The 22,731-nt window shown below is 38.3% G+C and overlaps 1 protein-coding gene and 1 non-coding gene across 2 annotated transcripts; both read right to left on the bottom strand.

Annotated features, from left to right (window-relative positions):
* Positions 1–9,183: 9,183 nt before the first annotated feature.
* On the bottom strand, positions 9,184–11,480 carry COX7C (cytochrome c oxidase subunit 7C). Its single transcript, XM_006167803.3, has 3 exons — positions 11,282–11,480; positions 10,353–10,496; positions 9,184–9,293 (listed from the first exon to the last, which is right to left on the bottom strand). Exons 1-2 carry the CDS (start codon positions 11,354–11,356, stop codon positions 10,380–10,382), a joined length of 192 nt encoding a protein of 63 aa, XP_006167865.1. The 5' UTR covers positions 11,357–11,480; the 3' UTR covers positions 9,184–9,293; positions 10,353–10,379.
* Positions 9,386–9,448, bottom strand: LOC114005991 (small nucleolar RNA Z39). Its single transcript, XR_003547769.1, has one exon. It is a non-coding gene; the product is annotated as a small nucleolar RNA Z39 (small nucleolar RNA).
* Positions 11,481–22,731: the final 11,251 nt, after the last annotated feature.

The following is a 22,731-nucleotide window of genomic DNA, read 5'->3' as shown; positions in this document are numbered from 1 at the left end:
GGTATTGTATCAACAACTCTTCCTCCCTTCCCCTCAAGATCTTTCCTCTTTGCCACACACTTATCTATCTAGTCTTATCTTAGGGTACATAGTTAAACCAAGGGCCTTTCATACTTCCAGAAGTCTTATCTATTCTCTTATCTATAACGCTGTTTCTACTCTTATCCCTACCTGGATTACTCTCCCATTCAGTTCACTTCTGCAAACACTTATTGAGTACCAACTATTTGACAGAGACTGTGTTAGGTACTAGAAACACAGTAAGCAAGTAAATAAGTAATAAATAAGCAGATAAGCAGCAATTGCCTTCAAGGATACTTCATTCTTTTTCTTTTTCTGTTTCCTTTTTCCTTTTTATCATAGGATATGTACACTCACCAGAGAGACAGAAAGACAGAGAGGGAGAGAAAGCACTCCCCAATGGAGTATGGTCATGCTACAATCTCTTCTTCTCTTGTTATTTCATCCTGTCAAGATTTTGGGTACCCTCATACAAAGTCCTTGGGGCAGGGACTCGAACCATTGTCAGTCATGTCGGAACCCGCTTCCTTAACTACTAAGACACAGGACTGACCTAGAGACTTCATTTTTAAAATTTTTGTCAATACTATTTTGCCTCTTCTCTAATTGCTGTTTAAGATACTTCTGAGAAAAATAATTTTCACCTCATCTGACTCTGCTCTTTCACTCACTCCATATTTCACAGTTCTTCAATTGTATTACATCATCTGTAATTTTTTTAGGTCTGATTTTCTCTGGGAAATACATTAACAAGGGTAGAGCTGGTGCTAATATTCACATTTCCTAAAATAACATCATTTAGTAGGCATATCAAAAGCATCTATCTTTATGCTCTGAAGCTTATTTAAATAAAAATTATATATAATATGAAGTTCCAGAAGTGACTAAAGTAATCTCTGGTGGAAATAATCAGAACAATTGCTGCTCTGGGAGATATGGACAGGGATTCCTGGGGAAGGAAGCTTTCTGTGGTTAAGGTATTGTTCTGTATTTTAAAAGGAGTTTGCATTTTACAAAGTATATAATTGTTTGTCTAAAACCATTGAATAAACACAATACATTTTATTCTAGACAAAGTTTACCTTTTTCCTTCTTTTTTTAAAATTTATTTATTAGCTGCGTTGTGACTTTTCCTTCAGTTTTTCTAATTTAATTTTTAGGCATCTCTGTCTTTAAGCCTCTCATAATTTCAAAGATTATTGTAATTTTCCATATTCTTTATTACTGTTTGGTCAACACTTATTTCCCTATCACTCTCCTTTTCTAAGTTTTAAAAATTTCTAAGTCAAGGTGTCTTCTCCAATATTTACAAATGGTTGCTTAAGGGTATTTAATTCAGATTGAATTGAGTTACAGATTTCTTTTGTTTCAAGGATGATATTAATTAGGGAGAGAGTTTTCATCAGCTGAAATGAAATGTTACGAATCATAAATTTCTATTTTCTTCTATAGTAACTTTATATAAAAGTCACCTATCATATATTTCCTTTGATAGATTTCCCCTGTACTAGTAATACAGTTATTATTAAATTGTATTTGAGAGTTTGAGGAGGCTAAGTAAGTTTCTTAGTTTAAAGGCACTTTTTTTTTTTGATTTGGCACAATACTATAGTTTCTTTAACCTGTCAATGTTGCCCTTCTTTTTTTTTTTTTGAGAGATTTTCACTGTAGGGCGCGTGCGCTCGCCAGACAGACAGAGAGAGACATAGAGACAGAAAGCGAGAAATCACCCCCCAGGGGGGATGGTCACACCGCAATCCCTTCTCCTCCATTCTCCTCTCGGGATCTTGGGCACGCACGCACACGCGCCCGGCGTGAGTTTTAAGCCACCGAGTCCAGGACATGAACCGCGGTCGACTACGTGGGAGTCCAGCGACATAGCCATTACACTAACTGCTGGTTCCCTGTTGCCCTTCTTTTAATGAAAGAGACTTGGTTTGTCTTCTGATCTTGTAACCTGCTTACTGTTTATACAGTAATAATCATATTACCCCTGGTTTCCTTTGCTCTGTCTTTACCATCTTCTCCCTGACAGTAGCGTTTACTTAGAAGTGGCTCAATTCTGCAACTTCTGCTTCAGGCTCTGTTCATTTTAAAATCTATCTATTTCAACTTACCAGTACTCTGATTTACAAGATCCAAAGCTGATTTTCAGTATGTTTCTATGATGAGTGACACTTGGTTTTTGAGAGTTCTTTTATCAGTATTTCAAAATCTCCAGTCTCCCTCCCTACATTCTTCATCTGTATTTCCATTCCACCCATCTCAACATCAGTCTTCCCTTGAGTGTAGGCTCTGTATATGATTTTGCTCATCTTAGGGTTTGTTTTCCTACCTATAGGTAATTTTAAATCTATTTCCTAGTTACACCGAAGGCATGGATTAGGGATGAATTTGCTTTCCCTGATCATTTGTATGGTTTTTCTGGAGAACATGTATGGGGGATTTAAAGTTGGAAGGTTTCTTTTTTCTGTGATAACCTGGAAGTATTTAGAATTCCCATTCTAGAATCCAGATAATTAATATTAAGTTCTTTGAAAACAAACATTGCACACCAGAGTCTTGCAAGCTCATCCTACTCTGTATCAGAAAATAGTTTTTATACTGTAACTGACAGCTATGTGCAGAAGTATAATACATACTGGGAAAGGCAACATTTGGGAATTTCAAACCATCTTGTTTTGTAATAGTGAAATTCAGATTAATACTGAAGCAGCGATACTCAGGTTAAACAGAATTACTTCTACTACACTGATGATATACAACCCCCTTAGTCAATTTCTGGTGTTGGTAAGATCCATAGCTTCCCAAAGCAGGTACATATATGGATGGAAGGAGCAGTGGTTCAGTAATTCAAAATGGAAAGCATAACCCCTGAACTATCAGCAATTGCCATTTTTTTAGGTAAAAAAATGAGAAATATTGATCATTTGTATGGTTCAACCTAATATATTCCCTACCTAGGGAAAATACCATTGGTATGGTCATTAGGATAAGGATTTGTGCCAGAGCAGAGATTTCACAATGTTCAGTTTCAAAGATAGGTAGAATTGGCACTGAAAAAAACTCTCACGACTTAATATATGGGAAATTGTATTGATAATATTCAATTGAGAAAATTAGGGTTAAGATATAAGCTTGACAAACTTATTATATTGGTATTTAACTGACTATCTTCTGTCCCTCCTTAGAGAGCTGAGCAGGAGATGCAGAACTTCCTAATCGGCTTTGAAAGGCAGGGTACCATTCACCAAATTCCCTTCCTCCTGCTGCTGAGGTACTGCTTCCATCAAGCTGGGTCTCAGAGATCTCACGGTGAGACAATCTCTGTTAAATTTATAGTGTGAGCAAGAAACTTTTTTGTTTTAAGCCATTAGGGTTAATATTTACTATAGGAGAATTCTCCATTTTCTAATAGAAAGAGACACAGAAAAAGCATAAACAAGACTTCTCTACTCTATAATCATTTTATTATTAAGTTGTACTCTAAAGACCTGTGCTACAGTCTTTATTTATTGCATATACTAAAATTAAGGTTTATTACATTGTTACATTTTGGTTCATCTTCTCAGTATGGTATGAAGGTTGCAGCAGGTACTACCTTCTACATACCCAGTAGCCTCTTTCTTCTCCCTCCCTGGTAGGATCTTGATTTAGTCCACCATTCACTCTTCCTACAAATTGAGAGACTATCCTAATTGATTGTATTTAATCACTCTCATGCCATTCCCTTTGGTAGTGTTATATTTAGAGGTGGATATATGACTATTCTAGTCAATGACTGGTGAGGCACAGTATGAAAGAAACATCCTTCACTCTTAAAAATAAATTGAGACAGTATTGTTTCTTGCTGGAAATTGTCAAGTCTTCATGGAATGCATGGAATTGTAGCAGTTATGACAATGAAAGAAATAACAGGGAAAACAAGCTGTGAAAGATGAAAGGCCCTTAAATTTACTGAACTTCATCTTTTATTACACAAGACAGAAGAATTCTGTTTAGGCTAGTGCTTCTCAAAATGCTGATCTGAAACAAGTGCTATTGCTGGAATGTAAATGATGAACAGTTTCTTTCAATGAGGGCATTTGCCTACAAGGAAAAAAAAATCAGCAAGACTAAACAGTGTGCTTAGTGACATACTTAAGTTTATATATATATATATATATATATATATATACACATATATATATACATATATACAAAGAATTATTTAATTTTACCTATTAATTCATTTATTTTAATTTGACCAGCAATAAATATAGAGAGGGGGAGAGAGAGGGAAAGTGAGAAAGCAAACCACCAAGTCCAGGACTCGAACCATGGTTGGCCATGTGGGAATGTCCAGCACCTTAACCATTATGCCACCTGCTGGCCCCTTTAAGTTTTATTTTAATGCAGACTTCTAATCTTGAGTTTTTGCAATAAATGGATTAATAATTTACAATACACTTGGAGAAGCAAACTCAACTAATCTGGGGAAGATAAGTTTTGCTCATAAAACATTGAAATTATGCATTGTGGTATACAAGGCCTAGGATTTATTTATTTTAGTTAATTTTTTTTTCCTTCAATAAACACCCATTGACCATTCACTTCATTGTAGATGCAAGCTACATGGAGAAAAGCCTCTTTGGCATCAGGAAGATCACAAGCTGCTATCGGAGATGGGCAAAGAAATCAGTAATTACAGTACATGCTGAATTCACTATATGGCTGTTTTACAGCATGTTAGATCAGCAGGGGCAGGCTTCACCGAAAGGGGACATCTGGGCTAAATTAAGACCTGGAGGTGGTACACGAAATTCAGCTTTGTGTATGGAATGAGGCTGAAATCACAGAGGTGACTGAATGCTATCCTAAGGAGCTGGAAATGTACTTTGAAAGTGATAGCTCATTACATGATCAGACTTGCATTTTAGCACCATCACTCTGGCATCATTTCTGGACATAGTACATGTCTGCTGGACAGCTGGTTAGAACTGTGGCTCACATAATTGGAAATAACAACCGAAAACTATTGTATTGTAAACGGCTTTCGGGTCACCCTGACCAATTTATACAATGACTGCTACTTGTTCCATCTCACTTGGGAAGTTTCAGTTGAATACACCAGGAACCTTAAGAAATTTACCTAAATTTGAACATATTCTGTTTACTCTTCACATATGAAGAAAGTGAGTCATTTGTTGAAGCCAATGAATGGACAAGCAGATCTTTGAACCCAGATGTTATGCCAAGCCCAGATTCCCTCTTCTACTGCACTGTCTCTGCAGCAAAATGCAGAACTTTGCTGATCCCCCTGCCCCCTTCGCATAGTCATAGCTTAAATACAGAAGATGATAGTGGCTTTTCTTGAAAATGAATCCTGAATTCTGACTAAAATCCGTTAAGGTAACCTGGAGACAGGAAAGTACCTATAAAAGCTGGTCTTTAATCAGTCCTGCTTGGTTTTACATAGGTTATGTGTGGGTTCATTACACCCTACCCCCACCAAATCTGGAGTTTCATGAGAACTTTAAACAGGAGTTCCCTTGAAATAAATCTAACACTGCAGTCACATGCTTTATGTGATTAACCTTGTGTGTCAATTGGCTGGGCAACATAACCAAATATTTGGTCAAACACCATTATAGATATTTCTGCAAAGGTGTTTTTTTGAATGAAATGACCACTTCAGTCAGTGGATTTGGAGCAGACTGCCTTTGGATCCTTCCTTGAAATTCTATCCTGGGTCTCCAGCCTCCTAGTATTACTTACCAGATTTTAGACCTCCAAGCCTCTACAACTGAAAACTAATTTCTTAAAATACATCTCTCTAAACATCTTTTTGGATCTCTCTGGAGAACCTCCATAGAAAACCACACATGCAGATGTCTGGACTCATTATTCACAATATATGTATTTTTTAAAACCTAGACCCTACTACCTATTTTTTTTTTTCCTTTTTGGAGAGGTTTTTGCTATAGGGCACACGTGCTCGCCAGAGACAGACAGACAGACAGACAGACAGACAGACAGAAAGCAAGAAATCACCCCCCACCCCCCCAGGGGGATGGCTACACTGCAATCCCTTCTCTCGAGATCTTGGGCACACATGCACATGTGCCCGGCGTGAGTTTTAAGCCACCGGGTCTGGGACACGAACCGCGGTCAACTACATGGCATTCCAGCAACATAGCCATTAAGCTAACTGCTGATCCCGTACTATTTCTTTTGATAATGAACCTTACGCCAGAAAAGAAAAATGCATTTAGTACTTGTCAGAAATTGTTTATGTAAAGCTCACTGGAATTTAAAACTATGAGGTAAGTAATGAGGTAATCCCTATTTCCTACAAGAAAACCAAAATCTTCCTATTTTTGTTTTAATAAGACAAAAAAAGCCCTCCAAGTTGCACACAAACTCTAACACAGAATACCTGATTGTTAGTCAAAAATGATACATAAGGGCAGGGGATACCTGGGCAATAATGTAAATGAAGGTCACATCTATACCTTAGTAACTGCCACACAGCTGTTGGCTCTAGCACATAACTAAAAAACTTGAGTTTAGCAAACCACTTTTGAGAGATTTTTGCGTAGGGTACACATGCTAGCCAGAGACAGAAATCACCTCCAGGGAGGATGGCCATGGCGCTATCCACTCTTCATTCTTTTTTCGGGCTTTTGAGTGTGCACGGACTCATGCACACACACCCCCAATGAGTTACAAGTCACTGGGTCTGGGACTCAAACCATGGGAGTCCAGCAATGTAACCAGCACACCATCTGCTGGTCCCTAGCAAATCAGTTTTATCCTAGGGACATAATAGGATGTTATGGCTTAGGCAAATTTTGCTCCATGACGGGATGCAGAAATCACCCAGAGCAATTTTTCAAGAATACAGAAATACTGCCCTTGTCCATGTGATATGTTTTAGGACCTGTGGATACCAGAAACTACAAATATCAAACCCCACACAATATATACCATGTAGTTTCCTATCCAATGGAACTTTTAAAGCTTCATGAAAAAATGAAAATACAATTCATTCTGGTGTGAAAAACCTTGAAATTGTTTCCATACCTAACTTTCATATACCCATAACTACGAGTTTAACTTACAAATCTGGCAGCTAAAAGATTAATGACAATTATCACTACTCTTTGAATACGGGGGCCATTAGGTAAAATACAGGGTACCTGAACACAAACACATCCATGTCAGGGACTACTGTATAAAGCAGCACACAGGAAGTGGATACACTGTACAAGGGGACAGTTCACATCCTAGGTAGGGCAGTGTGAGACTCCATCACTGGGAAGGGAAACTATGGCTAAGGGGGAACCTACTGAATACTTTAATGAGAATATCCTGTTTTTTTTTTTTAAAGAGGTTTTCGCATGCACTTGCCAGACAGACAGAAAGCGAGAAATCACCCCCCAGGGGGGATGGTCATGCTGCAATCCCTTCTCCTCCATTCTCCGCTTGGGATCTTGGGCACGCATGCACGCACCCGGCGTGCGTTTTAAGCCACCGGGTCCAAGACGTGAACCACGGTCGACTATGTGGGAGTCCAGCGACATAGTCATTACACTAACTGCTGGTCCCCAAGAATATCCTGTTTAAATGTTGGTTTTTTGAAATATTATCCTTGCATTTGATGAAAACCAAATGTTTTACATCACTGATGAATCTACAAAGTATTTAACTTCAGGAGAACAAAATGTTTCTCTGTATTATGTTAAAGACTATTTAATATATATTGTATTAAAATTGCTTATCAATATTTTTTTTTTGGAGAGGTTTTTGCTATAGGGCACGTGCGCTCGTCAGACAGAGACAGACCGAGACAGAAAGCGAGAAATCATCCCCCAAGAAGGATGGCCATGCCACAATCCCTTCTCCTCCATTCTCCACTTGGGATCTTGGGCACGCACACACACATGCCCGGTGTGAACTTTAAGCCACCAGGTCTGGGACACGAATCGTGGTCAACTACATGGGAATCCAGTGACATAGCCATTATGCTAACTGCTGGCCCCAAAATTGCTTATCAATTTTAATATATAGATTTTATAAATACTGAATGTAACACCTAACTGTATCTGTGGTGTATATGTAATATACTTATGCCCAATAAATGTTTTAATCCTGATTTAAAACAGAAACTGTCACAGTACCTTCTTACCAAAAAGTCTGAAGGCCAAATACTATTTTAACATTAGTGGTATTCCGAAAGTAACCAAATTAGGATTAAAATATTCAATAGTTAATGACTGTCCCTTGCCTAACACAAAGACCTAGAATCTAAGTCATTACACTCTAAGCATTTCTTGTTATACTAATACATTTGATTCACAGAAACAATTATCGATTAAAGTGATCTTTTACCCCATTTTTAGCAGGACATTTAATAGTCGAACCTACAGAATGAATGAGGAATACATCCTACATTACATTTCAAATATTTTACTTTTATTCAACCTGAACAAGACTAATACTGATGACTAGTATATTTATCAAGGCAAAAATTTCAGGTTATACACCTAGAGGGAAAATAATGAAGTTCCTAAGTAATCAACCAGAAAAATTTGATGTGTACATAATATTGTTTTTTCTCACGATCTATCACCTACAGAGAAAAAACAATTTATTCCTTCACAGGGTAAGACCAGTAGTATTTTTTTCTCCGGTTAAATTAAAAATTACAGAACCCTTGGGACCAGCAGTTGGTGTAATGGTTATACCGCCATGTGGTGACCATGGTTCAAGTCCTGGCCCCGGTAGTTTAAATTCATGCCAGGTGCCTGTGCATGCGTGCCCAAGATCCCGAGAGAATGGAGAAGGGATTGCAGTGTGGCCATCCCCCCTGGGGTGGTTTCTCACTGTCTCTCTGGCGAGTGCATGTGCCCTATAGCCAAAATAAACAAACAAAAGCACCACACACCTTGCTCCCCTCCAAAAAATTAGGGAACTCAAGTCAAATTTGCATTTCTCTTTTATACACCCAACAAGGTCCTGACACAGGAGTCAAAAATAAGTTCTTGGACTTCATGACCATAAAAACAAGATAAATCACACACAATTCCTCATGAAGAAACTAATTTGGTAATATTACCTCAAAAACAAAGTAAGGACATGTTCAATTAATCATACCCTTATTTCAGAAAAGAGGCATTATGCATTCAGGTCTTAAGTTTATTTACAAACATATTCAGTATGCTATGATTTTAAGAGTTTGATCCATTTTCCAGAGATTGTGACTGCGCCTCTTAAAATGTTCTTCATATCTGCAAAATAAAAAAAAAAATGAACTGCATTGCAAAAGTCATTCATGTTATAACTGTCCTTCCACCAAAATACTGTCTATCAGCTTGACTGGTACATCAGAAAGCGTTTACAGTATCATGACTTTACTCATACTGATTTGCTTCATCATATGCACCAAAATCTGAATAGCTTGGATTAATCATTCCCCTTTTAAATTATAACAAGTATTTCCTTTTTAAGGTATATTTTGGAATTTATTCTAGTCATCCCTCGGAGTGTGTTACAATATTGCTTTGTCTCAACTTGGGGCAGAATACCAGTAGTGTTCATTGAGACAAATGAAAATCTCTATATATTTTCAAATGTCCCACTGTAGTATAAAATCACTCTCTTGAGATCTAACGCCTAAATTAGAAAGTATCTTCAGAATTTTGAGTTTTCACAAGTCACTGGAGCTGGCCAGGCATATATTTATAATAGCATAAACATCTAAGACTGACATAAATTCAGGGAGTACAGGAAGAACTTTTATTACTGCAGGTTTTCACAACTTAGGCAAGCCTAGATTTTAAAAATAGAAGAGAGCACTATGACTACTTTATAAAAAAGAAAAGGGGGTCATAGTGCTTTAAAAGACAGATTCTAAAACATTTGCCTTGTTAAACTATTCAAACTAGAAAAACATTAATCAGTTTACTAGAACATTACCTGGCTAAAAGCATAAGCTCCATAATAAGATAGCCTGGGTCAGAGTCTGGGTCCTTCCCTAGCAGCCGGGTCTTGGACAACTTAACATCGCTGTGTCTCAGGTGGGAATATCACCTACCTCGCAGGCTTGCTAGGGAACCTCATGAGATAATTAATGCAAAGTCGGCCTGACAAGCAGTAGCTCTCAATACTGATCATTATTGATGATTACTGAAGTATTTGTTAACATATTTATGAATAGGTCTCAACTAATGCCAACTGCACACGTAACTTCAGGAACTGGCCCAACACATGGATGTATTTGGGGAGGTGAGTGGATACAAATAAAAAGCAAAGCATTGCATTAGGAAGATTATAAATCCATTTATTACCTATTAAATGGATGAATTCAAACATCCTTATTTCTTAAGTAGTTGGTGTCTTACGATAAAGAAAGGTGCAGCAAACCCAGATCCAAAGTATAAAGTCATCATAGCGAGTAACCGCCACTTGTTTTCCACTGAAAATGGCAGATTCTGTTAGGGAAAAAAAGGCAACAAAAATAAACTTCAAATCATTTGACTTTATAGATCAAAAAAAGCACACAACGAATGCTACAGATTTTTTTAATATATGCCATACATGATTACATCTTTTTAAACATTAACCTCTTTTTAATCTTAGGACTTTCCTCACACGTGTAACACTAGACAGGAAGAAAATATGTGGTTTCACCAACAGTACACAGGGCTCTTAAAGACGCAGGTGCAAACAGTGAGTCTTTTTTCTAACCCTCTACTCCTATCTCTGTCCTTTAGTAGGCCTCGTGTAATACCGCGCCGTTTTGGCTACCCACCCTACTTTAGTAATTTACATGTGAGATTAAACCCAGCCTTAAGTACTGAGAATTAGTACTTTTAATTTAGTTAATTTTCAGAAACAGTTTAATGCACACCAGAAGCCCTTAGTTTCTCGTTAACTTCCAGTGCCCTTCACTCCGGGCCCGATGACCTCCAGCTCAGCGTTACCACCACCACCACCTGCAGCCGCGGCCTCCGACGCCACCCAGGTCTTCCCGCGGGGGTCGGGGATCCGGTGTCCGGGGTGGGCTGACAGAAGGGAGTTCGGGCTTCCGGACCTACTGCCCGTTCTTCTTGGCGGTTATGCTGGGGCTCCGGGCAATGGGAATGCAAGTATCCATCTCAGCCCCAGTTCCCTGCTGGCCATCCACCTCTCCAGGGCACGCAGGGGGCCTTGGCCTCAGGAAGTCGCAGCCGAGCGCGGCCTCCCCCCAACAGAACCGAGCCCCTTACACACTGACCTTCCCCGGGCCCTCCTCATAGTGGCTCCTGCGGACCACGGAGGTCGTGAACCTCCGGATGCTCTGTCCCAGCATGGTGCTGCTGGAAGCCCTGCGAGAGCTCAGAGTCCGAAGACGGGAGAAATGGCCGCACCGCCCCAAGCCCTTCCTTTCTCACGACCTTGTTCTTTAGCTGCAAGGACCGAAAGGGAAGACGGGAAATGGAGCAGGGCTTTCGGGAAATGCGGCAAGGGTGCGGTCTCCGAGGATTGTGGGAATTGTAGTTCAGGACGTGGCGCTGCCTGGGCAGCTCCGGTGTATTGTGGGAAATGTAGTCTCGCGCCTGTGGCGCTCTGGGAGGACCAGTGCCCGCTTAGTTTTTCTTACCAGCACTATTTCCTTCTTTTCTTGAGGTCAGGTCTAGGATTCTTGGGGCGTGTTTTTAGTATCGATTTTATTGCGTTAAGTGAAGTTGTTCCACGCAGTGTTCTCTAATTTACGGAATAGGAAAATAAACCGATCCCATGTAATCCTCTGTGAATGTACGCTGTGACTTATGTATGATTTGTTGTATTGCCAGCGCTGAGATGTATGCTATGATCTCGTCCAAGAAAACAAGCACAAACACAAGTCATCGAACAATACACAGCACATACGTCAGAAATTTGAGCTAAAGTGCTTAAGGGTATAGGGAAGATTTTCTGAAGTCAATTCCCTAGGGACAGAGGACAGAGAAAATGCACATCTGCTAAGAGTGTGACATGTCTGGAATGTGGAAGAACAAACAGCCTCTGACATCTGGAGCTAGCCTGAACTAGAAATTGGTGTTTTCCTGTTGAATGTACACAATTTCACAGACCATCAACATCAGACAAGGTTATTCTGAAAATGATAGATCTGAACATAGAACATGAGCATTGTCCACACATCACCTTGTCTGTTCTAATATGATAACTTCAGCCCAAATCCTTTCTAATATTTTACTGAAAACAGTGGGGTACCACAGTTTCTCTGGCGTGTGATGTCTCTTACTGTAGTGAGTAGTAAATTCAGTGTATTCATTTATAGGTGTACTCTTGTTGGTCTTTGACTAGAGAGTAATGGGAGAAAACCAGTGAAAAATAAGCTTAGAAAAGTGGTCTTTCTCTCTCTCTCTGGTGAATTAAAAATACCATTACTACTAATAATAAAAAATAAAATTAAATAAATAATTCTTTTTAAAAAATGCCTGAGAGCACTTATTCCTGGTATGATACTGACCTTTGTATTAATGGCTAGATATCAGCCAGAGAGAGCATTCTTGATAATTATTTAAAAATAGTCTCTAAAGAATGTTGTTATCAACAAGCCAAAATGAGCACAAAAGAAAATTTTATATTAGTTTCTATATTCTTTTCTTAGTAATTAGAAAACAATAATTAGCCAAATAATCAACATAAATTGAGTTTAAGGGTTTTATGCTCATTTTAAATTCACAGTGGAGGGAAGGAGTTTAAAGATATCTAGCAATATTTATTTATGTATTTTTTTGGAGAGGTTTTTGCTATAAGGTGTGCATGTGCTCGCCAGACAGACAGAGACAGAGAGATAGAAAGCGAGAAATCACCCACCAGGGGGGATGGCCATGCAGCAACCCCTTCTCCTCCATTCTCCTCTAGGGATCTTGGGCATGCGTGCACATACACCTGGCCTGAGTTTAAGCCACTGGGTCCGGGACTCGAACCACCGTTGGCTACATAGTGACATAGCCATTACACTAATTGCTGGTCCCTCAATATTTAATTTTTAAATATTGTATCTGGCAATATTTCATTTTGTATCAAATTAAAGATGACCACAATTTCTCTGTAACTCTTCCCATAGCATGGGGGAGTCTAATGTCTCTTCTCTTGATTTTAGTGACCAAGTTGGCCAGCAGAATCCAATAAAGTGACATTCTGAGACTTCGGAAACTAGCTTATCAAAAACATTGTATCTTCCTTTCAGGAAACTTGAATTTTGGCGGGGGATGGGGAGAGTCAACTATCATGTGAGAAATGTAACTGTTAAGAGACTTTGAGGACTAAAAGAAGCTTAAGTGAGCCACATGAAGAAGCCATATGGGGAGAGGGAAAGCGAGTGCAGAGAGAGATGATAAGGAAGAAGGTACAGAGAGAAGGATAGGGAGAGGAAACATATGTCTGAACAGCCCTCAGCGATTTCTGCCATCCCAGTCCGGGCAGCAGATAAATGAGTCAAGAAGGCTTCAGGTGACTCTAGCCAGAGTCATATGTGCCTACAACTTTATGAAGCATGTCAAACAAAACTGGCCAGCCGAGCCCATCTGCCCACAGAACTGTAAGAGAAAATAATAAATTGTTGTTTGGGGTAGTTTGTTATACACAAGTAGAAACCGGTAACAGGTATCATGCACCGTTTCTTATACAGGCAGCCTAACAATCTATATTCATGTCATAATGCTGGCAAGAAAAATGTGAATCATATTAGGGAAACTTTGGATTCAGCGTGATACTCTTTCACTATAAAATGCATTTTAAGAGAAATGAGATATTTCATGAATTGATTGGTACAAAATAGAAAACATCTTTAGGGACATGAGGTTTACTCCAAAGTTATATTTTAAAAATAAAATCCAATTATTTTAAGTAGTGAGTAGTGTGTATATCATAGTGTGAGCAATGTACTTTCTGGACTCACATGAGTCTTTGGAGACTGAAATTACATTATATAGAACAGTATATCCAAAAATTAAAGTACAATATTTGTCATTTCTCACAGCAGCTGCTATATTAGATTTTTAAGGACTCGGTTCAAGTTTATTTAAAAATAAATTGTTTAGTAAAGAAATTATATGTTCCCATCTTACATGGCAAAAGTGAAGTTACTAAGTTTTTTTTTGTTGTTAAGTTTTTAGGACTTCTTACTACTGTAGCATTAAAATTGGGACTCTGGGTTAACATTTATTCAAAATTTTACATTTGCAGAGATGGAAACTGCTTTCAGGAAAAGAAGAAAAATGTGATTCCACTGAGGCAATTGAGGCTGGAAAATATTCTGCCTGTCTTCTGAATTATTTAGTGTCAACCCACTGGGAGAGAAAGTTCTGCTAAGAATGTTTACGTAGTGATCAAATTTTGCTCTTGTTCCTTATTTTAAGAATGCTCTTACTTCTTTGTCTCCTGTTGTATTCTTCAAAATTCTACATCCATGTTGCTTTCTGTTAGAAGCTTTCCTAAAGCTCTTAAAAGGAGTCAATTTCTCTTTCTTTAAGATTATTTAAAATTTCATTTATAATACTCTTATTGTAATTTCATGTATTGTAATTAGTTATATATGTGTCTATCTCCTTACCAGACCATTTGCTTCTTGAGAAACAGATATGCTTTTAATTGTCTTTGCATGCTATCATGTAATAAGTTCTCAATAAATTTAAGTTACATGAATGAAGGAGTAAAGAATGTTGCATCCATTGCAAAGGAACCCAATGTTTTCTTAACAAAGTACTACAGTCCCTGGTGCTAAACAGATATTTTTGCAATGGCTCACTGCACACTTAATTGTACGCACACTCTTAAAATTCATCAATAAGAGCTAACATTATTTAATTATGCTTACCTTGGGATTTCATGTAATATCTCATGTAATCACCGTAATAATCTTATGAAAGGCCTAGCACTAATATCAGCGTTATTTTAGAGATGGGACAACTGAGACTCAATGAGTCTAAATACCATGCTTTGAATTTCAACAGCTACTAACTAGCATAACTGTCTCCTGCTGCATGAGGCTTGAATAGCTCTTCCATATTGTATGGAAGGCTAGAGGTAGACTCTTCTCCAGGTTTTGGAGACAGCTGCACATCTGGGTGGTAGAAGGGCAGGCTAGACAGCCAGGTCCTGTGATCATTGGCAGTCATCAGAGCTCTGACCTTGAAGGTTTTATCCCAACTCCATTGTTTTCTGGGAGACTTGAAGACACTGGTTTTGACACTATTATACAAATTTAACTTGGAAAATATTTCCTCAGAAATCTGGAGGGGTCAATTTAGAAGCTGAATTTGTTACTGGTTACTACATTGTTGTCCTCTCTTAGCTCTTAGTTGGCCTGGGGTTGGATTTCTTCTGCAGTGGCTTGCCAGACACTGCTGGATTTGTGGTGCTCTAACACTACCAGGAAGGGGTGAGGACTTCTGGCTTCTTCTTTGGTTATTATTTTAATTTAAAAAAATTGAAAATAATTTTAAACTTACAAAAAGTTGCACTATTATCAGTACAGAAAATATCCATCTAATGAACTCTTTAACCATATTTGTCTATTTTTAGATATTTGTCTATTTCAAATTTGTATATTGAAAGAGGTTTATTCTAAGCCAAAACATGAGGACTACAGCCAGCATGTATTTCAAATGAACAAAATTCAGGTAGCCCCAAATATGCTCACTAAGTTCTTATAATCCATAGGCAAGTTTTAAAGGTGAAAAACACAAACAAAAGAAGATGGAGGAGAGGATGTTATACTAATTGTTTTGGAGCGATTTTCCTTGGTTGCCAATATCAGTTTCAAGGTGGGCAATACCCGAAGATTGGACAGGCAATCTTTAGGCAGATGTCCTTACAAAAGTAACCTTTAGGGGAACCAGCAGTTAGTGTAATGGCTATGTCGCTGGACTCCCACGTAGTCAACTGCTATTCGCGTCTCCGACCCGGTGGCTTAGAACTCACACCGGGCGCATGTGGGTGTGTGCCCAAGATCCCAAGAGGAGAATGGAGGAGAAGGGATTGCAGCGTGACCATCCCCCGGGGGGGGTGATTTCTCGCTTTCTGTCTCTATGTCTCTCTCTGTCTGTCTGGCGAGCGCACGCGCCCTATAGTGAAAAAACCTCTCCAAAAATAAATAAATAAATAAATAAATAAAGTAACCTTTAGGTCAGGTTGTAATTCTAGCAGAATTCTCTAAATATCAGTTCATGTTATCAGACATGTTAGCATAAGAAAAAAAACCTCCCTGGCCTTTCTGATATGGTGTAGTCAGGGTTAACATAAATGACACCATTTTTGAAAATTGCCAGGGGGCGTGTGTGTCTGTCAGAGTAAGAGAGGACAGGGAGAGAGAAAAGCATACCTCAATGGAAGCATACCTCAATGGAACAGGGCCCTGTTAGGATTGAGGGCACACACAGACATGTGCCTGGTGTTTTTTCAAGGCACTGAGGCTTACCTCTGTGTCTCTACTTCTGTTTCTATTTCCAAGTTTTCTTTTTTTTCTCTCACTTGTTGGTGCTTTTGTTGTAGTTACTGAGTATCTATTTCTTAATCTCCCTTTTGTTTATACTCTTGTGTATTCAAGGTTTTGTCTTCTGCCTTGATATGTAATGTAATTTTCTTAATATCTGTATGACTTTGCTGCTTGCTTCTCTACCTCGAACCTTATATACTTCCCAAATAAAGAGCATGACTGGTTGAGTTGGCCTCTTCCCATGCTACCCATAAGCCTCTGTTCATACCATGGGCTCCCTTCTTTTACTTGCTTATTCCTCTTGTATCAGCAACTTGCAGCTAAGGCATTAGAGAAAAATGGCAAGAAGCCAGGTAATCTATGAGTGACACCCCACCTCCTGACACTTTCTCTGGAAGGGGGGAGGATAACTAGAAAGCATTTTTGGGTTTCTTGGCCTGAGTAGTATAGAAAACATCTTAAATTTTAGGTGTCTTATAAATATATTATTCATCAAAAGTTGGAGATGATACAGAAGTTCTTCCTAAATTATTCATTTGGCTTATGGTATTTGCATATAAAACATGGTGAAAAATATTGAGAATGCTTGTTTTGTTCAACATCTTATTCCTGAAAGAAATATATTTACTGGAAATCTAAGGACATTTTAAGTTTAGGCTCCTTTATCTGCATGAGTTTCTTTCGAGACTCTGAGAAAGACTTGGGCAGTAAGTGCATGTTATTATAGGTTTTTGTAAAAATTTGCAAAAGTAAGATGCCTAGCTATAGTGAATTAAGTCCTGTGTCTTTTTTTAAAGTGGCTTCTTGTCCGTGATAGTTTTCCCTGGTTCAGGTGGCATTGGAGACCAGTATTCTTCCCTTTCCAGAGTCAATGGAAAATTAACATAGATTGTTGACAATAATGCAGTTATCATTAAACTTATAATATGTCATACCAATGAAGATATCAATGACAAATTGATTAATGAAATCATCAGTTCAAAGAGTATTCAGTTAGTCATTTAACAAGAAAACGTAAAATGCTTGAAATCTGATAGTGCATTTATGAAAGAAACCTGATAGCGGTTTTCCCATGTTTGAAAATAATTAAAAAAAATGTACATATTAACAAGGAGTCATGAGGCTGAAACATTTTGGACTATAAAACATGAAAACAAAACAAAAGGCCAGCAGGTGGCATGGTGGTTAAGGTGCTGGACTCCTACATGGCCTATTGTGGTTCAAATCCCAGATCTGCCAGCTTAATTTCTCACTTTCCCTCTCTCTCTCTCTGGTGAGTGCAAATGCCCTATAGCAAATAAAAAAATAATAGTAATAAATAAAATTAAATAATTGTTGATAAAACTAAAACAATGTAAAACAGGGCTGGTCTTTTAGTGAAGCAGTTAAAAATTATGTGGGGGAAGCCAGATAGCACATGTCCAACTGGGGTGTGAGCTAGTGGGTGCACATATGCATGCCCAAGAGCCTGATGTGATGGAGTATTGGAGGAAAAAGGATTATGGTGTGACCAGGCCTCTGTGTGTGTGTGTGTGTGTGTGTGTGTAGCATGGATGCCTTCTCTCTCTGTCATGCACACGTATGTATCCTATTGATAAACAAAGGAAAAAATTACATAAAAATGACAGCAACAACCAAAAGAAAAAACATGTTCGATCACTCTTCCTAGGGTAAATAATAAATTACCTTTCTAATTTCTTTCTACAAAATGATATTACAAAGTAGTTATATGAAGTGCTGATCAGAGTATGCAGCCAGAAACTATGGGAAACTGTATCGTAGGAAGGTAGCAGGCAATTAATGACCAAATGATCACATTTTGGCTTTTGTGATATGTCTGGTATTTGGTGGCCTCTTAAAGTTTGTAAATGGTTTAATATAACATCTCATCCTGGGACCAGCAGTTAGCGTAATGGCTATGTCGCTGGTCTCCCACGTAGTTGACCGTGGTTCGCGTCCCGGACCGGTGGCTTAAAACTCATGCCGGGCGTGTGTGTGTGCGTGCCCAAGATCCCGAGAGGAGAATGGAGGAGAAGGGATTGTGCCATGCGCCCTGGGGGTGATTTCTCGCTTTCTGTTTCTCTGTCTCTCTCTGTCTGTCTGGCGAGCACACATGCCCTATAGTGAAAAAACCTCTCCAACAATAAATAAATAAATAACATCTCATCCTGGGACCAGCAGTTAGCGTAATGGCTATGTCGCTGGTCTCCCACGTAGTTGACCGTGGTTCGCGTCCCGGACCGGTGGCTTAAAACTCATGCCGGGCGTGTGTGTGTGCGTGCCCAAGATCCCGAGAGGAGAATGGAGGAGAAGGGATTGTGCCATGCGCCCTGGGGGTGATTTCTCGCTTTCTGTTTCTCTGTCTCTCTCTGTCTGTCTGGCGAGCACACATGCCCTATAGTGAAAAAACCTCTCCAAAAATAAATAAATAAATAAATAACATCTCATCCTAAATTAACAATATGTATTTAGTAAATGATAATAAAGACATATCTGCATATATAATATTTATTCATAGTGGGTTTTTTTGAGTGTTTCATTATAAAGGCCTTCTCTTTATGATTCACCATTCCCTATCATCTAGCAAAACTGAACAAATTAATGTCTAAGGGGACAGAATTGCCAGAACATAAAGTACCTTCAAGTATAAGAATAAATTTTTTTAAGTGTGATTTTTTTTCCACCCCAGGTATTTCAAAATGTGTATGTTTCAGGATGACTTTATTCATAGACTGGGCTCAAAAATGACTTCTTGGTGTTTTCAAATATCAAATTGGTCTCAGACAGATTAAACAACATTGCATGAATTTCAAGAATGTGTATTTATAAAAATTTAGTATACTTCAAAAATGAGAAGCTAAAATGGTTTAGGATATATGCTCAACCAAGCAATAGACAAAAATCAAAATTTAAAAAAGTTATTACATTTAAATATCATTATTTTCCCTAAAAGTATTTCATAATTTTTTTTAAAAGTTTGTTATGGGATATGTGTGCTCACCAGAAGAGAGCAAGTGATCAATCCCCTGCAGGGGAGATGGCCCTGCATCAATCCCTTCTCTCCATCTCTCTGCTCAGGAGTTTGGGCATGAACACACATGCTCCTGGCAAGTTTTTTAAAGCCACTGGGTACAATACTCAAACTGCAAAGTTGGCCATGTAGGAGCGCCACTTTACCCACCATGTCACCGGCTGGCTTGCTATTTCATGTTTTTATTCTAATTTGTTTGGCTGGTCTCAATGCGGGATTCAGAATGGATCCCTGTTTTTAGATTACCTCATAATATAATTATTTGTCATCAAAAATTGCCAAACATATATATAGATGCCATAATTGTAGATGCATTTTAAAAGATAAATACAGAAGCTAACATATCTCAATCTGAGAGAAATCACAGATTCTAGTTAAGTTCCATTTATCTTGTCTTCAGTGGCAGTGGCACTACCATTGTTTTGACCAGGACCCTTTAAATTAACTATGATATCTCCTGTATGTTTCTATAAGTATCATACTAAATAATCAAATAGATTTATGTATTTATTTTAGGGAAACTAAATGAGGAAGAGAATTTTGAGACTCTATTTAATGCATCGTTCTCTTTATTTGTATTTTTTCTTGAGTAGAAATAAGAAAAAGAAGGTGATAGTTGAGAGTAGAAGCGACTTTACCGCAGTCTACATGATGAATGTAAACAACTATGCAAATAACTATCTGGAAGTCTGGATTCATAATCAGATTCAATAGTACTGATCAATGTACACAAGCTGCTGCTCTATTTCTATAATGCAGATGAGACTGCAGGCATAAAATTGGAGGCATTCTGATCTTTTAGACAATGGGTTGGCAACTACATGGTTAATATAGTCCCACTAGATGTACTTGTTTAGGCTATAACAGTTCTTATATTTGGATTTTCAGTTTAGGCTTGTAATTAAGAAAAATGGGATTTACTTGAGAATAACACTTATACTCTTTGAGTAAATTATTATTGCATTCACTGAAGAGTTCTTCCAAACATGTCAATTAATTATAAAATTATTACACAAAGTGGGTTATGTTTAATTGCCAGTTCTCTGCACATCCCTCATTGAACAGCATTCTACAACTGCATCATTGTCCCTGAATTATGCTCAACCATCTTCTCTCTACGTTGTACTAAGGTATTTTATAAATAACAGACTTATGAAACTGGGTTTACTGTGAAGATTTTTTTTCCTGAGGATGTGGTTCAATATATTTCACAGTGTCATTTTTATGAGTACCCATAGGAGAAATTTCTCTCTGGTCTTCCAAGTAGAATAAACATACTTCTCCTGGGTAGCTGATTTGCTTTCGCCTTATGGGTACTGTGAATAACAAACTTTGCTGTGATTTCCTTTTTGTACTGGTTCCTAGAAAGCTTACAGCCAAATTGTGACCCACTTCCAGTGGAGATGATGGATATATTTTGTGTATTTTACTCCTGGCTCCATCTTCTTTTCTAAGGTTATTTACCTTTGCTTCACTCTTTTCCCAATTTTAAATTTATTTTATCTCATTCTATGCTTTGTTCTGTATCGTGAATGTTTCCTGAAACAATATTAGCATGCAAATGAATTAATATATCATAAACTTAGCTAATATAGAAAGTTGTTACAGTGTTACTTTATCAATATTTCTTTCTTTGCTTTATAGACTCTGGCCCAAGCAGGATAATTAAAACTATCTAATGTAACAAGCAGTCTCCAAATTAATGGCTTAACACAATAAAGATTATTTCTCCGGTCAGCCAGCGGTGTGGTGGTTAAAGTGGCCGGCTCCCCCATGGCTAACTGTGTTTTGAGTCCCAGACCTGGTAGGTTGAAAAACACACTAGGTGTATGTATGGGTGCTCCCAAAATCCAGAGAGGATTTTGGGAGAGAAGAGATTGTGGTGTAGTCATTCTCCTTGGGAGCAGGGGGCAGAGTTTTTTCTTTCTCTTTCTCTCTCTTTCTCTTTCTTTTTGTCTGGCAAGTGCATATGCCCTATAGCAAATTTTAAAAAAAGATTATTGCTCACTCATGTCATAATCTAAATCAAATGTTCACATGTAACCTTTTAAATGATAATTCAAATATCATCATCTTCTTAAGCCTCAGTGGAGTCTCCATTCAATATTCTGGACTAACCCTGTTGACATGCTAAGAAAGAGAAAGTAGAGACTCATGCAGTGCAGCTCAGGGCCAGGTCTGTCGGTGGCATACAATATTTGTCTCCATATTTCATTAGACAAAACCTTTTATGCTACACCTAGATGCAAGGGGTATGAAGAATATGGAATTTTTCATGTGTCTGAGAGGAGGTTGGAAATGGCTGGCCCAAACACCTACTTCCTCATCCACAGAGAACTGGTTTCTTGCTGAAGTCATGTAGACTGCCTTTACCTGCACTCAGCAACCAGTGGCTAAACATAATCTTGGGGCTTTGCTACAGTGGCCACAAATACTCAGGCTTTTTCTGTAGTTTTCTTGCTCCTACACATTTCCCCAGAATTGCACACTCCAGGCAACACAGTAGAACCTGGAAATAAACTTACCAGAGTTTAAATCCAAAATCTTTCACTTTGGGCAAGTTTTATGACCTTTTCCTATCTCAAAAATGGGGACAATAATGTGATCTTATATAAAGTTGTTAGGAGGGTTGAGATAGTTGATGCTTTAGAGTGTTCTGTTAGCAAATGTCCAGATGATAATCCTCTCTTGGGTTCTCCCCTCATATGTTATTTTTATTTCTGTACTTATTTATTTAATGATAGTGTGTGTGTGTATATGTGCATGAGAGACAAAGTGAGAGAGAGAGGTACCCTCAGTAGGGTCTTGTCACACCATAGTCACTTTTCCTCAGACTTCTAGCTTATCAGGGCATAAGTACACATGTTGGCTTCTAACACAGGATCTAGATCCATGGTTGACCATGTGGTTTCCAGTATTGCAGTTCAGTTTGCTACTAGCCATGTCACTAAACTAGATCACCATATACCACTTTTAAATTAACCTTCTCTCTTTTCTCAATAGACTGGCCATTGAAGTGCATAGGTCTAAAATATAAGATAGGCTGACCTAAGTGTAAGTACTCTGAGGATGGTGTTCTAGTCTGTTCTAGTGCTAATGATAGAAAATACCTGAAACTGGGTGACTTATAAAAATAAAAGCTCAGAGTTTAGAAGTTTAAGTTCAGGGGCCACTTCTAGTGGGGCCTTCCAGCTTCCTCAGAACA

Source organism: Tupaia chinensis, unplaced genomic scaffold, assembly GCF_000334495.1.
Source record: "Tupaia chinensis unplaced genomic scaffold, TupChi_1.0 Scaffold145147_1, whole genome shotgun sequence".
Classification (NCBI taxonomy): Eukaryota; Metazoa; Chordata; class Mammalia; order Scandentia; family Tupaiidae; genus Tupaia; species Tupaia belangeri.
Note: the sequence above shows the minus strand (reverse complement) of the source record. Positions and strands in the feature narration are given on the sequence as shown.

Bases quoted from the DNA above. Each gene is read 5' to 3' on its own strand.
- COX7C (XM_006167803.3), bottom strand. From the start codon at position 11,356: ATGCTGGGACAGAGCATCCGGAGGTTCACGACCTCCGTGGTCCGCAGG. The intron at 10,497-11,281 runs GTCAGTGTGTAA...TTTCCCTAACAG, and splicing joins ATGAGGAGGGCCCGGGGAAG to AATCTGCCATTTTCAGTGGA.